Source organism: Piliocolobus tephrosceles, chromosome 5 (genome assembly GCF_002776525.5).
Source record: "Piliocolobus tephrosceles isolate RC106 chromosome 5, ASM277652v3, whole genome shotgun sequence".
Classification (NCBI taxonomy): domain Eukaryota; kingdom Metazoa; phylum Chordata; class Mammalia; order Primates; family Cercopithecidae; genus Piliocolobus; species Piliocolobus tephrosceles.
This window is the reverse complement of record NC_045438.1, coordinates 116577032-116592807: the sequence shown is the minus strand read 5'-3', so window position 1 is coordinate 116592807 and position 15776 is coordinate 116577032. Positions and strand designations below refer to the sequence as shown.

Below are 15776 nucleotides of genomic sequence, written 5' to 3'. Positions count from 1 at the left end.
CACTCGCCTTTCCCCGCGCCACCCAACAACTCTCACGTCTTATCCTCAAGGAGCGGGGCGGGGCGAAGCGGAAGGGCAGGGGCCGACACAACCACGCCCACTAGCCGCGCTCCAAGGCCGCGGCCCCCTTACCGCGAGAACGCAGAGTCTCGCGGGCGGCGCACGCGCAAACCTCCTGTGACGCCTGCGCCTCCTGGCTCCGCCCTCCGCTCGTGGGAGTTCCGGATGTGTAGCGTTACCATGGAGCCTGCAGGTGCCCGCGAACGCTGCTTGTCGCCTGGGCAACTGGAGAGGACGAAGCAGGACCTAGGTGGCGGCGGTGGTACCGGCTGCAATGGTGTCCAATCCCGTGCATGGCCTGCCCTTTCTTCCAGGCACGTCCTTTAAGGACTCTACGGTGAGAAGTTATCTGCCAGACTCCCACCTGTCCCCACCTTCCAGCAGCCCAGGAGGGTTCCCCGCTCAGTGCACCTCCATTCCCCTCCACTCAAGTCTGCTCTCCAAACACGTCTTCTGTCCTGACCTTGTTCTTTCTTCTCGGCCGAACTTCTGCCGTTCTTCCCTAGCCAGCCTCATCCTCCCTCTCCAGTCCTTTGCCCTCCGCCTCATCCCTTTTTAGTTTTTTTCCCACTCCATCTTGGCAGTGTGTTGGCGCCTTCATTCTCATGCCGTTAGCCGCGTTCTTACGGCTCTGTTCCTCCAACCCCCTGCCTCTTTTCCCTTTAGATCACTGTTTCCCCGCCCTAATCCCAAGCTATCTGGGCCCTCTCCCTAGCTCATTCTCTCACATCATAACCTGTCTCCGTCTGCCTCCACCCTTAAAACCCCCCGCCACTATGCACCTTCATCCTCATTCCCACAGGTCCATCATTCCCGCCCCACCTGCTTCCTCTTCTGAATCCTGTACCCGATAGTCTCTCCCACTCCCAGCTCCATTTCCTCTTTTCTATGTATATCGATTCCGCTCCTCTTCTTTCCGCCAGGTCTTTTTCCTTTCTTCTTTATGCTTGCTTCCAACCCCATTCTTTTCTCTCCGTCTTCTACCTTTTCCATAATTTAGTCCCATCCTCTCCCCATTCTTTTCTTTCTCCATTGCGGTTTTTCCCCCAAAGCTTGCTCACCTTCCTCCCAAACCATCTTTCCCTGCTTTGTAAGAGATATTCCTTTCCAGTTCCCTCAAGAATTGATTAGTTGCTGTTTATTCTTCCCCGGCTCTATTCTTTTTGTTCTAACGTTTTTGTAAAAAGATTCCTGTTTAGATTTTGTTTTGCTCATTCCCCCAACCTTGTGTTTTTATTTGCATTTTCTAGACAAAATTCTTTAAAAAGCAGCAGCAGCTTGGATTCTTTTTTTTTTTTTTTAAACTCTTGCCACAGTTTAGCTCTTAAAATTATTTAGTATTTGTTTTAATCCTAACAGGGCTACTGAAATATGTGCTGAAAAATCAATAATGAGATTCAGTAGACTGATCATCACAGATGAGCTAACAGTAGTTTATGTTTATATAGTTTAATACTTTAAACTCTTACCTTCCTCTCCAGCTTCACAAAGTTAAAAGATTTTGTCAATTTATTTTCTTTGGAAGAATAAATTTAGAATGAAATCGAAAGTTTGGTGAGAGAATTTGTATTCTGAATCTCTTTGTGATTATCCCTGCATTAGACAAAACATCATAGATTTTTAGTTTCAGTGGACTTTTCAGTTTTATGTCATTTAGAAAATGTTGTAGGCACTTGCCTGCCCTATACAGGATGAGCTTAAGCTTTTGGTGTTGGTGAGTATAGACAGGGCTGAGTTGATACAGGGAATTACAGAGGCGTGGATTGAAGTGCAAAGCTCTAAAAACATATCGCTGTATTACAAGTAAGATGAACTGTGCATTGGACATATTTCAGATTTTAAATACACTGATCAAATGTCAACCAATTTGCCCTATTTGAAATTTGAAAAGCATTGTCAGTATATCTTCAGCAGTGAAGGACTGAATATGTATGAATGTAATTCTGAAGACATGCAGATAAGAAGTTAAAAACTTTTTAAAGGGGAGTGGGAAGATGATTAAAAAAAAAAAAAGACACACAGAAGGTGAACCATAATGGACAAGTGGGGTGGAAAGGGCCGAGGTTGCCTTGCCTGGTGTGTCTGTGAGTTATGGCTGAGTGATGGTAGAGACATTTGTGTAAAACAAAGAAATAAACTGAAGTTACTGATGTTGCTTCTGTCTTTGGTGGTGGAAGAAGAGCTTGAAGTTCCATAAATTACCCAATGAGGATGTCAACTCAGCGCATTTTGTTCTGTATCATGTTTACTATGTACCTGGAGCAGTCCCTGTCAACTGACTTGTGACTCTGAATACATGACCTTTAAAAACAAATGTCCAAGTTTATAACCCTTTTAGCAAAAGAAGTTTATTCTGTTGTACCTTTCATGTTAGTACAGTTCTTGAAAGATGGTAGGCTGGGCTCTAATGCAATTAGGATGTAGAAAGTTTATTTCATAAAAATATATTTTATGATTAATCCTAAATTGTATCTATGTAACTTTATATATTTGAATGTTGTATATATAAAATTTTGAAAGCATCCTCACAACAGAAAAAGGAAAACCATTAACATAACCTCTAATTTGCCTTTCTACTCTTTTTTATGTAATCTTTTAAATAAAAATGTGTTAATTCATGTGGGGATTACAATTCAAGATGAGATTTGGGTAGGGACACAGAACCAAACCTAGCCCTGGACTGCCATTTAATATGTGTAGTGCTTTTACTTGGTATGTAAATAAAAGAAAAAATTTTTTTAAAAAAAGTGTTCATTGTAAAAAATCAACATAATTTAGAAATGTATAATACAGAGGACCAAACCGGTCTCTTCATGCACATATTTCTATGCTTGTAATTGTAGTATACATATAATTTTATATGTTGCTTTTTCAGGCTTATTAAATCATAAATATTTTCATTAGGTTGCCACATGATTTTTAAAATCAATATTTTAATGACAGCACCATAATCCATTGAGTGAGTTTTCGATCATTTACTCATGTCTTCATGTGATTGTCTTCAACATTTACCATTGTAATAGGCAGCTTCAGGCATATAGCTCTTTCTCATAATTCTGGATCATATTCTTAAATAAATGATCAGGGGTAGAATTGAGTTCAAGACTTTAAATATATACCATCCAGTTGCTTCCCAAAGAGTTGTAAGAATGTATCACTGTCATTGTGACAAGGGGAACATGTAAAAATAAATTCATTGCATGTAAAAATAAAATTCACAGAACCATATCTTCTAGGTTCTACAGTTTTTATGACCACCAGATATCAGATGAAAAACATGAGAAGACTAGTGAAAAATTTAAGAGTATAGATGAGATACTCTTTTAATCTCTCGTGCAAGGTGAATTGATAGTTCAATTGGGCATTACAGAGCAGGGCTTTAAATTTCACTTTAAGCTCAGGTGGCTACTTCGCTCCTTGTTCTTGTTCAAGTGTTATAACTTAAAATACAGAATCTTTTAAGGTAGGTAAGCATTGTTTTTTTTTTTTTTTTTTTTTTTTTTTTTGAGACAGAGTCTCACTGTTGCCCAGGCTGGAGTGCAGTGGTTCAATCATAGCTTATCGCAGCTTGGACCTCCCCGGCTCAAGTGATCCTTCCGCCTCAGCCTCCCAAGTAGCTGGGACTATAATAGGCACAAGCCACCACACCCAGCTAATTTATTTATTTATTTTTTTAGTTTTTGTAGAGACAGGGTCTTGTTGTCCAGGCTGGTCTTGAACTCCTGGGCTGAAGTGATTCTCCCTCTTCAGCCTCCTAGAGTGCTGGGATTATAGGCATGAGCCAGCACGCCCAGCCTTAATATTGGTAAGCTTCTTGGTGTAAGTTTCGTGATGCTTATAAGCAAATATTTAAGTTCTATTTTTAAAAGTTAATTTTTTAACCTAAAAAATATTTGTCTAATGTTATTAATGACACACTTCTTTTCTTCAGAAAACAGCCTTCCATAGAAGCCAGACGCTGGGCTACAGGAACGGCTATGCAATTGTTCGACGTCCAACAGTTGGGATAGGCGGAGACCGGCTCCAGTTCAACCAGCTGTCCCAGGCTGAGCTGGATGAGTTGGCCAGTAAGGCACCAGTCTTAACTTATGGCCAGCCTAAACAAGCCCCACCTGCGGATTTTATTCCTGCACATGTGGCTTTTGACAAAAAGGTATCATCTGGAATTTTAGGGTACCCCTTGAATTAGGGTCTGAGAGCCAACTGCTTGCAGAAAAGTTAAAACAGTAAACCACAGAATTTCCAAAGTGCTCTGAGGAGAAAATTGTTCAAATGCCTTAACCCTTAGTCATGGACAGCTGAACTCAGGCTAAAAAGAGGCTTTCTTTAGTCAGGAAGCTGATTACAGGGAGTAAAGTAATTCCCTGTAGACTTCACCGGACTATTTTCTAAATGCAGTTAAAGAAAAGTTGGCTATAATTCTGAATTCCTGAATTTATATTCTATGTTTATCGGCCATGTGTTTTCCTCTTTTTAAAGGTACTATATTCTGTAATGGGGACATATCTAATCTCCATGAGATGTAGAATATCATAATGAAAACAATGACTCCATCTATTGTCAGTTTTTTGCAGGCCGTCTCCGTAAGTTGTTTTTCAGGGAACATTTCATGTTTGATATTACATAACCAGTGGGTGGTATAACATTTTTGTTTGTTTCTCATTTATCTTTATGTTTTTGCAGTGTGAGTTTCCTTATTTCCATCTGTTGACATTACCACATCATTCTTGTTTTTCCTTGTCAATGAGCCTCCTCTTTTCACTAAAGTGAAGTAGTCCTAGCCCTGACCATGTAGCAGAATCACTGGTGAGATTTTTAAGAAAATTACATGTTATTCCAACCCTCATCAATTCTAATTTCCAGATGAGCTTTACGTGTAACTGGTTCTGAGAACTACTGATCAGTTTTGATAAGTTAGCTTTCTTAATTTACTCTTAGTCTGTTTCTTTTCTTGTCTTGTTATGTTATCATTCCTGTTAAATGCCTGTAACATTTTCATCCAGCCAGCCAACTTTTATTGAGTACCTGTTGTAAGCTAGAGGCTGGGGAGGAGCTATTGCATTTACATTGATAATCACTTATTTTTAAATGGTTTTAATCTCTCAACTAGAATCCATATCATTTTCTCTTCCCCACTTAACTCATTTATAGGGACACATTCACATATGCATTCATAGGCTGAACCTAAACATCCACGAAACAGTATGATTTATATAATTGGATATATCTTTTCCTTTTGCTTGTTTCTTTTGTTTATTTGTGGCTCTGCCAGGCACTGCAAAATCAGCAGAGAAGGGAGAGGGCTGAAAATACAAGAGAGAAATGGGATAGGCACTAAATAATTACCAAGATATGAATCCTGGTATGTTTAATTTTTACCGAAAAGAATAGTAAGTAACTGTAATAAAGTAGAGGGTGATAAAGTGATACCTGTCGTAAGAAAGTATTAGTAAAATTCAGTGGAGAAATTGTGCTTGAGTAGGAAATAGGCTTCCTATGTTTTGTTTTTCTGTGTTATTTTACACTAATTGTTGTTACTTACTTTGTACTTATTTAATATTCATAATTCATTTCTTTAAGGATAGTGCACATAAAATACTATTTTTATTTTCCAATTCATTTTACTTGGATCATCACAATTTCTAGATAAATGAGCCTTAGCACAGATAATGGGGTAGAGAGAAGCTAAATGCATGACTTTGAAACTAAGTTTGTTTGTTTATAGTAAGGGAATTATGGTTTCTCTGAATTAAATGAAGGTTCTAATTTTTTTAGGAATACCTGGAGGTCCACATAATAGCCAACATATTTGTCTATATTTTGGAAATTCTTAGGACTGTTCCTCATAAACAGAATATAACTTCATTTCTTACTTAGGTAATAAAGACCAGGACATCTATTCCAAGTGCCCTCATCTTTTCCCTTTGCTCCCATATAATTCCGGCATCACCCACTATATTCTGTTTCCCAGACTGATCTCCAACTCTTTATTTCTGACGTTCTTCTTTCATCTTTTTTATCTTCAAGTTTCATATTATTTCTATTTCAGACACTCTAGTGACTACTTCTCTAGCAAGAGTCATATCATCCTGTCCTCTTTCTATAATATCTTGTGACTCCTTTAAGCAAGAGAACTTTGTTTCTCACTTGACTGTCAAATCACTTACAATCTGACTTCTCCCTACCCACAGCCCCAACATACTTTTTCCGAGGTAGCCAGTGCTGTCCCTTTTACCAGATCTGGAGAGGTTTACTTTGCCAGCATTCTCTTTGGCCTGTTTGTGCCACCTGACATTGTTGACCCTCCCTCCCTTCTTGAAACTGCTCTTATTTTGCCTCCATGACTCTTGTTTTCCTCCTCCTTTCTATGTGATTGCTTATTCTTTAGCCTCCCTTCCTTTTTTCTTTTTATTATACTTTAAGTTCTAGGGTACATGTGCACAACGTGCAGGTATGTTACATATGTGTACTTGTGCCATGTTGGTGTGCTGCACCCACCAACTCATCAGCACCCATCAACTCGTCATTTACATCAGGTATAACTCCCAGTGTAATCCCTCCCCCCTCCCTCCTCCCCATGATAGGCCCCGGTGTGTGATGTTCCCCTTCCTGAGTCCAAGTGATCTCATTGTTCAGTTCCCACCTATGAGTGAGAACATGCGGTGTTTGGTTTTCTGTTCTTGTGATAGTTTGCTGAGAATGATGGTTTCCAGCTATATCCATGTGCCTACAAAGGACACAAACTCATCCTTTTTTATGGCTGCATAGTATTCCATGGTGTATATGTGCCCCATTTTCTTAATCCGGTCTGTCACTGATGGACATTTGGGTTGATTCCAAGTCTTTGCTATTGTGAATAGTGCTGCAATAAACATACGTGTGCATGTGTCTTTATAGCAGCATGATTTATAATCCTTTGGGTATATACCCAGTAATGGGATGGCTGGGTCATGTGGTACTTCTAGTTCTAGATCCTTGAGGAATTGCCATACTGTTTTCCATAATGGTTGAACTAGTTTACAATCCCACCAACAGTGTAAAAGTGTCCCTATTTCTCCACATCCTCTCCAGCACCTGTTGTTTCCTGACTTTTTAATGATTGCCATTCTAACTGGTGTGAGATGGTATCTCATTGTGGTTTTGATTTGCATTTCTGTGATGGCGAGTGATGATGAGCATTTTTTCATGTGTCTGTTGGCTGTATGAATGTCTTCTTTTGAGAAATGTCTGTTCATATCCTTTGCCCACTTTTTGATGGGGTTGTTTGTTTTTTTCTTGTAAATTTGTTTGAGTTCTTTGTAGGTTCTGGATATTAGCCCTTTGTCAGATAAGTAGATTGCAAAAATTTTCTCCCATTCTGTAGGTTGCCTGTTTACTCTGATGGTAGTTTCTTTTGCTGTGCAGAAGCTCTTTAGTTTCATTAAATCCCATTTGTCAATTTTGGCTTTTGTTGCCGTAGCTTTTGGTGTTTTACACATGAAGTCCTTGCCCATGCCTATGTCCTGAATGGTATTACCTAGGTTTTCTTCTAGGGTTTTTAATGGTATTAGGTCTAACATTTAAGTCTCTAATCCATCTTGAATTAATTTTCGTGTAAGGAGTAAGGAAAGGATCCAGTTTCAGCTTTCTACTTATGGCTAGCCAATTTTCCCAGCACCATTTATTAAACAGGGAATCCTTTCCCCATTTCTTGTTTTTCTCAGGTTTGTCAAAGATCAGATGGCTGTAGATGTGTGGTATTATTTCTGAGGATTCTGTTCTGTTCCATTGATCTATATCTCTGTTTTGGTACCAGTACCATGCTGTTTTGGTTACTGTAGCCTTGTAGTACAGTTTGAAGTGAGGTAGTGTGATGCCTCCAGCTTTGTTCTTTTGATTTAGAATTGTCTTGGCAATGCGGGGTCTTTTTTGCTTCTATATGAACTTTAAAGCAGTTTTTTCCAATTCTGTGAAGAAAGTCATTGGTAGCTTGATGGGGATGGCGTTGAATCTATAAATGACCTTGGGCAATATGGCCATTTTCACGATATTGATTCTTCCTATCCATGAGCATGGTATGCTCTTCCATTTGTTTGTGTCCTTTTTTATTTCACTGAGCAGTGGTTTGTAGTTCTCCTTGAAGAGGTCCTTTACATCCCTTGTAAGTTGGATTCGTAGGTATTTTATTCTCTTTGAAGCAATTGTGAATGGAAGTTCATTCATGATTTGGCTCTCTGTTTGTCTGTTACTGGTGTATAAGAATGCTTGTGATTTTTGCACACTGATTTTGTATCCTGAGACTTTGCTGAAGCTTCTTATCAGTTTAAGGAGATTTTGGGCTGAGATGATGGAGTTTTCTAAATATACAATCATGTCATCTGCAAATAGGGACAATTTGACTTCTTCTTTTCCTAACTGAATACCCTTGATTTCTTTCTCTTGCCTGATTGCCCTAGCCAGAACTTCCAACACTATGTTGAATAGGAGTGGTGAGAGAGGGCATCCCTATCTTGTGCCAGTTTTCAAAGGGAATTTTTCCAGTTTTTGCCCATTCAGTATGATATTGGCTGTGGGTTTGTCATAAATAGCCCTTATTATTTTGAGATACGTTCCATCAATACTGAATTTATTGAGAGTTTTTAGCATGAAGGGCTGTTGAATTTTGTCAAAGGCCTTTTCTGCATCTATTGAGATAATCATGTGGTTTTTGTCTTTGGTTCTGTTTATATGCTGGATTACGTTTATTGATTTGCATATGTTGAACCAGCCTTGCATCCCAGGGATGAAGCCCACTTGATCATGGTGGATAAGCTTTTTGATGTGCTGCTGGATCCAGTTTGCCAGTATTTTGTTGAGGATTTTTGCATCAATGTTCATCAGGGATATTGGTCTAAAATTCTCTTTTTTTGTTGTGTGTCTGCCAGGCTTTGGTATCAAGATGATGTTGGCCTCATAAAATGAGTTAGGGAGGATTCCCTCTTTTTCTATTGATTGGAATAGTTTCGGAAGGAATGGTACCAGCTCCTCCTTATACCTCTGGTAGAACTCAGCTGTGAATCCATCTGGTCCTGGACCTTTTTTGGTTGGTAGGCTATCCTTTTTTCAATTCTTAACTCACAAGTATTTTCAAGGTTCTGTCTCATTCTTTATATAATTTTCTTGAGATCTCACCCACTTTCATGTTTTCAACTGTCACCTCGCTGTAGACAATGTCACTATTTAGTTCCAACTCTGACATCATTGAGACTCAAGATCTATATCCCCCTGGCCCATGGGATATCTTCACCTGGATTAACTGTTAGTACCTCAAGTTCTGTATGTCTCTAACTTATCTCTATCCCTCACCTTTTCCCATAGATCTGCTTTCCCTTTGTGATTCCACTAGGTAATCCAAGCTTGAAACATGAGCCATCTTTGGCTTTTTCTCTCCTCTGTTCTCCACACTTAATGAGTTGCCAAGTCAAATGTCTCTCACTTTCATTTCCTCTGCCACTATCATAGTTCAAACAAGCCAAATGACTACCTAACTGTTGTTTTAGTCTCATTCCTAGTCCTTATGCTTATAACAGGTATGCTGCCTGGTTTATTCTCTAGAGTTCAGCTCTGATAATGCCATTTTTCTGTGAAAATGCCATCAGGCTTTCTTAACCAATACAGTAAACATTACCACTATTCACCTCGCTGTTCTAGTCCCCAACTTGAAAGTCATCTTTCATTCTTCTTTCCCCTCACAATCCACATCTAATCTACTAGCAAGCTCTATTGTTTCTGTTTCTAAAATGTGTAACTAATTCATTTACTTATTTTCATCTTCACTATTACCATAAATTTATTTTCCACAGAGCAGCCAAGCTTATTTTTTGAAAATCCGATTATGTCAAATACTGACTGAAACACTTCCATGGCTTCCCCATCATCTATAAAGATCCAACTCTACAGGTTCCTCACAGCCCTACTGGAGCTGACCCTCCCTGCTATCTCCCCAACCTCATCTTGGGTCCTTTTTCTCACCTACCATGTTTCAATACACTGGGTTTATTTTTACTGATTTCCTTGAAATGGCAGCATTTGAAAATTCCAATTCGGGACCTTTTTGTACATGGCGTTTCTCCTATCTGAAATAGCTTCCCCACCATCCTTAAGTGGCTCACTCCATCTTTCCTTTCAGTGAGGCTTTTCCTGACCACTCTACTATGGCAGTTCCTCCTCATTTTTCTGTATCACTTCCCTCTCTTTTTTTTTTTCCTCACAGCACTATAATTTGTGTTGCTGATTTGTTTAGTGTTTGTCTGTCCCACTTGAGTGTATACTTCATGAAGGTAAGGACTTGTCTAGTTTATTATATATTTAGTGCTCAATAAATGTTCTAAAATGACATGAATAATTAACAAATAAAATTTATTTCTTGTCTGTGTCACTGCTGAAAATTGGCAAGCCGAACACGTAACATATATGCATATAATAATGTAAAATTTAAAATGTGACTTGGCTTTTTATAGTTGTGTGTGATATGAAAATATTTATGCAGCATTTCCCCCCTTCATCTTGAAGTAAATACAAATATTTTTATGTTTATTGTGGCATTCTGAGAACTTCCTGGGAGTTAGGAGACCTGTATTATAATTCTGGGTCTCCTACCAGCCAACATTGTGACTTTGTAGACTCACAATCTCTAATTTCCTCATCTGTAAACTCAGAAGGTTAGACTACGTGATAACCAGGAGCCCAGCCTGCTGTAAAATTCCATGAAAAGTGTATATTTTAAACACAGTATTTAAATATAATTTTTCTTTTCTTTCTACGTAATAATCAAGTTCTTACTGTACCTGGGAAAGGTGATGTTATCCCACTACTTAAAAAAATGTTTTTTTATTTCCATAGGTTATTGGGGAACAGGTGGTGTTTGGTTACATGAGTAAGTTGTTTAGTGGTGATTTGTGAGATTTTGGTGTACCCATCACCCCAGCAGTATAGAGTGCCCCCCGTTTGTAATCTTTTATCCCTCACCCCCTTCCCACCCTTTACCCGGGTCCCCAAAGTTCGTTGTGTCATTCTCATGCCTTTGCATCCTCATACCTTAGATACCACTTATGAGTGAGAACATACAATGTTTGGTTTTTCGTTCCTGAGTTACTTCACTTAGAATAATAGTCTCCAATCTCATCCAATTCACTGTGAATGCTATTAATTCATTCCTTTTTATGGCTGAATAGTATTCCATCATATATATCACAGTTTCTTTATCCACTCATTGATTGATGGGTATTTGGGTTGGTTACACATTTTTGCAGTTGCAAATTGTGCTGCTATAAACATGCATGTGCAAGTATCTTTTTTGTATGATGACTTCTTTTCCTCTGGGTAGATACCGAGTAGTGGGATTGCTGGATCAAATGGTAGTTCTACTTTTAGTTCTTTAAGGAATCTCCACACTGTTTTCCGTAGTGGTTGGACGAGTTTACATTCCCACCAGCAGTGTAGAAGTGTTCCCAGTTCGCTGCATCCACACCAACATCTAATAATTTATTATGTTTTGATTATGGCCATTCTTGCAGGAATAAGATGATAGCACATTGTGGTTTTGATTTGCATTTCCCTGATCATTAGTGATGCTGAAGATTTTTTCATATGTTTGTTGGCCATTTGTATATCTTCTTTTGAGAATTGTCTATTCATGTCCTTAGCCCACTTTTTGATGGGCTTGTTTTCCTTGCTAATTTGTTTGAGTTCATTGTAGATTCTGGATGTTAATCTTTTGTCAGCTGTATAGATTGTAAAAATTTTTTCACACTCCTTGTATTGTCTGTTTACTCTGCTGACTGTTCCTTTTGCCATGCAAAAGCTCTTTAGGTTAATTAAGTCCCACCTATTTATCTTTGTTTTTATTGCATTTGCTTTTGGGTTCTTGGTCATGAAATCCTTGCCTAAGCCAATGTCTAGAAGGGGTTTTCCAATGTTATTTTCTAGAATTTTAATAGTTTCAGGTCTTAGATTTAAGTCCTTGATCCATCTCGAGTTGATTTTTGTATAAAGTGAGAGATGAGGATCCAGTTTTATTCTCCTACGTGTGGCTTGCCAATTATCCCAGCACAATTTGTTGAATAGGGTGTCCTTTCCTCACTTTATTTTTGTTTGCTTTGTCGAAGATCAGTTGGCTGTAAGTATTTGGCTTTGTTTTTGGGCTCTCTGTTCTGTTCCATTGGTCTATGTGCCTATTTTTATACCACTGCCTTGCTGTTTTGGTAACTATGGCCTTATAAGTGTAGTTTGAAATCAGGTAGTGTGATGCCTCCAGGTTTATTCTTTTTGCTTAGTCTTGCTTCGGCTATGCGGGCTCTTTTTTGGTTCCATATGAAGTTTAGGATTGTTTTTTCTAATTCTGCGAAGAATGATAGTGGTACTTTGATGGGAATTGCATTGAATTTGTAGATTGCTTTTGGCAGTATGGTCGTTTTCACAACATTGATTCCCATCCCATCGGCATGGAATGTGTTTCCATTATTTGTGTCATCTATGATTTCTTTCAGCAGTGTTTTGTAGTTTTCCTTGTAGAGGTCTTTCATCTCCTTGGATAGGTATATTTCTAAGTTTTTGTTTGTTTGTTTGTTTTTCAGCTATTGTAAAAGGGGTTGAGTTCTTCATTTGATTCTCAGCTTGGTCGCTATTGGTGTAAAGAAGAGCTACGGATTGTGTATATTAATTTTGTATCCAGAAACTTTGCTGAATTCTTTTATCAGTTCCAGGAACTTTCTGGAAGAGTTTTTAGGATTTTCCATGTAAACAATCATATCATCAGTGAACAATGACAGTTTGACTTCTTTACCTATTTGGATGACCTTTATTTCTTTCTGTTGTCTGATTGCTCTGCCTAGGACTTCTAGTACTGTGCTGAAGAGAGTGTGCTGTGAGTGGACAGAGTGGGCATCCTTGTCTTGTCCCAGTTCTCAGAGGGAATGCTTTCAACTTTTACCCATTCAGCATTATGTTGGCTGTGGGTTTGTCATAGATGGCTTTTTTTTTTTTTTTTTTTTTTTTTGAGACGGAGTCTCGCTCTGTTGCCAGGGCTGGAGTGCAGTGGCTGGATCTCAGCTCACTGCAAGCTCTGCCTCCTGGATTTACGCCATTCTCCTGCCTCAGCCTCCGGAGTAGCTGGGACTACAGGCACCCGCCACTTCGCCCGGCTAGATTTTTGTATTTTTTAGTAGAGACGGCATTTCACCATGTTAGCCAGGATGTTCTCGATCTCCTGACCTCGTGATCCGCCCGTCTCGGCCTCCCAAAGTGCTGGGATTACAGGCTTGAGCCACCGCGCTCAGCCCATAGATGGCTTTTATTACGTTGAGGTATGTCCCTTGTATCGATTTTGCTGAGAGTTTTAAACAGAAAGCAGTCCTAGATTTTGTCGAATGCTTTTTCTGCATCTATTGAGATGATCATGTGATTTTTGGTTTTAATTGTGTTTATGTAGTGTATCACATTTATTGACTTGCATATGTTAAACCATCCCTGCATCTCTGGTATGAAACCCACTTAATCATGGTGGATTATCTTTTCGATATGTTGTTGAATTCAGTTAGCTAGTATTTTGTTAAGGATTTTAGCATCTATGTTCATCAGGGATATTGGTCTATAGTTTTATTTTTTGATTATGTCCTTTCCTGGTTTTGGTATTAGGGTGATACTACCTCTATGGAATGATTTAGGGAGAATTCCCTCTTTCTCTATCTTGTAGAATAGTTCCAATAGGATTGATACCAGTTTTTCTTCAAATGTCTGGTAGAATTCTTCTGTGAATCTGTCTGGTCCTGGACTTTTTTTTTTTTTTTTTTTGAGACAGAGTCTTGCTCTGTCGCCCAGGCTGGAGTGCAGTGGCCAGATCTCAGCTCACTGCAAGCTCCACCTCCCGGGTTCACGCTATTCTCCTGCCTCAGCCTCCGGAGTAGCTGGGACTACAGGCGCCCGCCACCTCGCCCGGCTAGTTTTTTTTAGTAGAGACGGGGTTTCACCATGTTAGCCAGGATGGTCTCGATCTCCTGACCTCGTGATCCGCCCGTCTCGGCCTCCCAAAGTGCTGGGATTACAGGCTTGAGCCACTGCGCCCAGCCTGGACTTTTTTTTTGCTGGTAATTTTTAAATTATTTCAATCTCGCTGCTTGTTATCAGTCTGTTAAGGGTATCTAATTCTACCTGAATTAAGCTAGCAGGGTTTTCTCTTTCAGGAATTTATCTGTCTACTACAGGTTTTCTAGTTTATGTGCATAAAGGTGTTCATAGTAGCCTTTTGTATTTCTGTGGTGTCAGTTGTAGTATCTTCCATTTTGTTTCTAATTGAGCTTATTTGGATTTTCTCTCTTCTTTTCTTGGTTAATCTTGCTAATGGTCCATGAATTTTATTTATCTTTTCAAAGAACCAGCTTTTTGTTTCATTTATCTTTTGTATTTTGTTTGTTTGTTTGTTTCAATTTCATTTGTTTCTGCTTTGGTCTTGGTTATTTCTTTCTTCTGCTAGGTTTGGGTTTCATTTGTTCTTGTTTTCCTAGTTCCTTGTGGGAGGTGTGACCTTAGATTGTCTCTTAGTGCTCTTTCAGACTTTTTGATGTATGCGTTAGGGGTTTGAACTTTTCTCTTAGCACTGCCTTTGCTGTATCCCAGAGGTTTTGATAGATTGTATCATTATTGTCATTCAGTTCGAATAATTGTTTAATTTCCATCTTGATTTTTTTTGACCCAAAACTCATTTAGGAGCAGGTTATTTAATTTCCATGTATTTGGATGGTTTTGAAGGTTCCTTCTGGAATTGACTTCCAATTTTATTCCACTGTGGTCTGAGAGACTGCTTGATATAATTTCAATTTTCTTTAATTTATTGAGGCTAATTTTGTGGCCTATCATATGGCATATCTTGGAGAAAGTTCCATGCGCTGTTGAATAGAATGTATATTCTGCGGTTGTTGGGTAGAATGTTCTGTAAATATATTAAGTCCATTTGTTCCAGGGTATAGTTTAAATCCATTGTTTCTTTGTTGACTTTCTGTCTTGCTGGCCTGCCTAGTGCTGTCAGTGCAGTATTTAAGTCCCCCCCTCCTCATTATTGTGTTGCTGTCTATCTCATTTCTTAGGTCAATTAGTAATTGTTTTATCAGTTGGGTGCTCCAGTGTTAGGTGCATATATATTTAAGATTATGATGTTTTCCTATTGGACAGGCCTTTTATTATTTAATGTCCCTCTTTGTCTTTTTTAATTGCTGTTGCTTTAAACTTTGTTTTGTCTGATATAAGAATAGCTATTCCTGCTCGCTTTTGGTGTCCATTTGCATGGAGTTTCTTTATCCACCCTTTTACCTTAAGTTTGTATGAGTTCTTATGTATTAGGTGAGTCTCTTGAAGGCAGCAGATGGTTGGTGAATTCTTTTTTTTTTTTACTTGATATCTATTGTTTTAATTCACTCTTGGTTAACAGAAAGTGATAATTTTACAATGTGTTTTGATTTCATATAATCTTTCTTTTTTTTTTCTTTTTTTTTTATTATACTTTAAGTTCTAGGGTACATGTGCATAACGTGCAGGTTTGTTACGTATGTATATATGTGCCATGTTGGTGTGCTGCACCCATCAACTCATCAGCACCCATCAATTCATCATTTATATCAGGTATAACTCCCCAATGCAATCCCTCTCCCCTCCCCTCTTCCGATGATAGGCCCCAGTGTGTGATGTTCCCCTTCCCGAGTCCAAGT

General features: G+C 38.8%; 1 protein-coding gene across 1 annotated transcript in view; it reads left to right on the top strand.

The window, feature by feature from the left end:
* The first annotated feature begins 220 nt into the window (after positions 1-220).
* Positions 221-15776, top strand: part of EFHC1 (EF-hand domain containing 1) — an 81641-nt gene continuing 66085 nt past the window's right edge. The window contains exons 1-2 of the mRNA XM_026455474.1: positions 221-397; positions 3992-4213. Coding sequence (XP_026311259.1) covers positions 335-397; positions 3992-4213 — 285 coding nt within the window. The 5' untranslated portion in view covers positions 221-334. The remainder of the gene's footprint in view (positions 398-3991; positions 4214-15776) is intronic.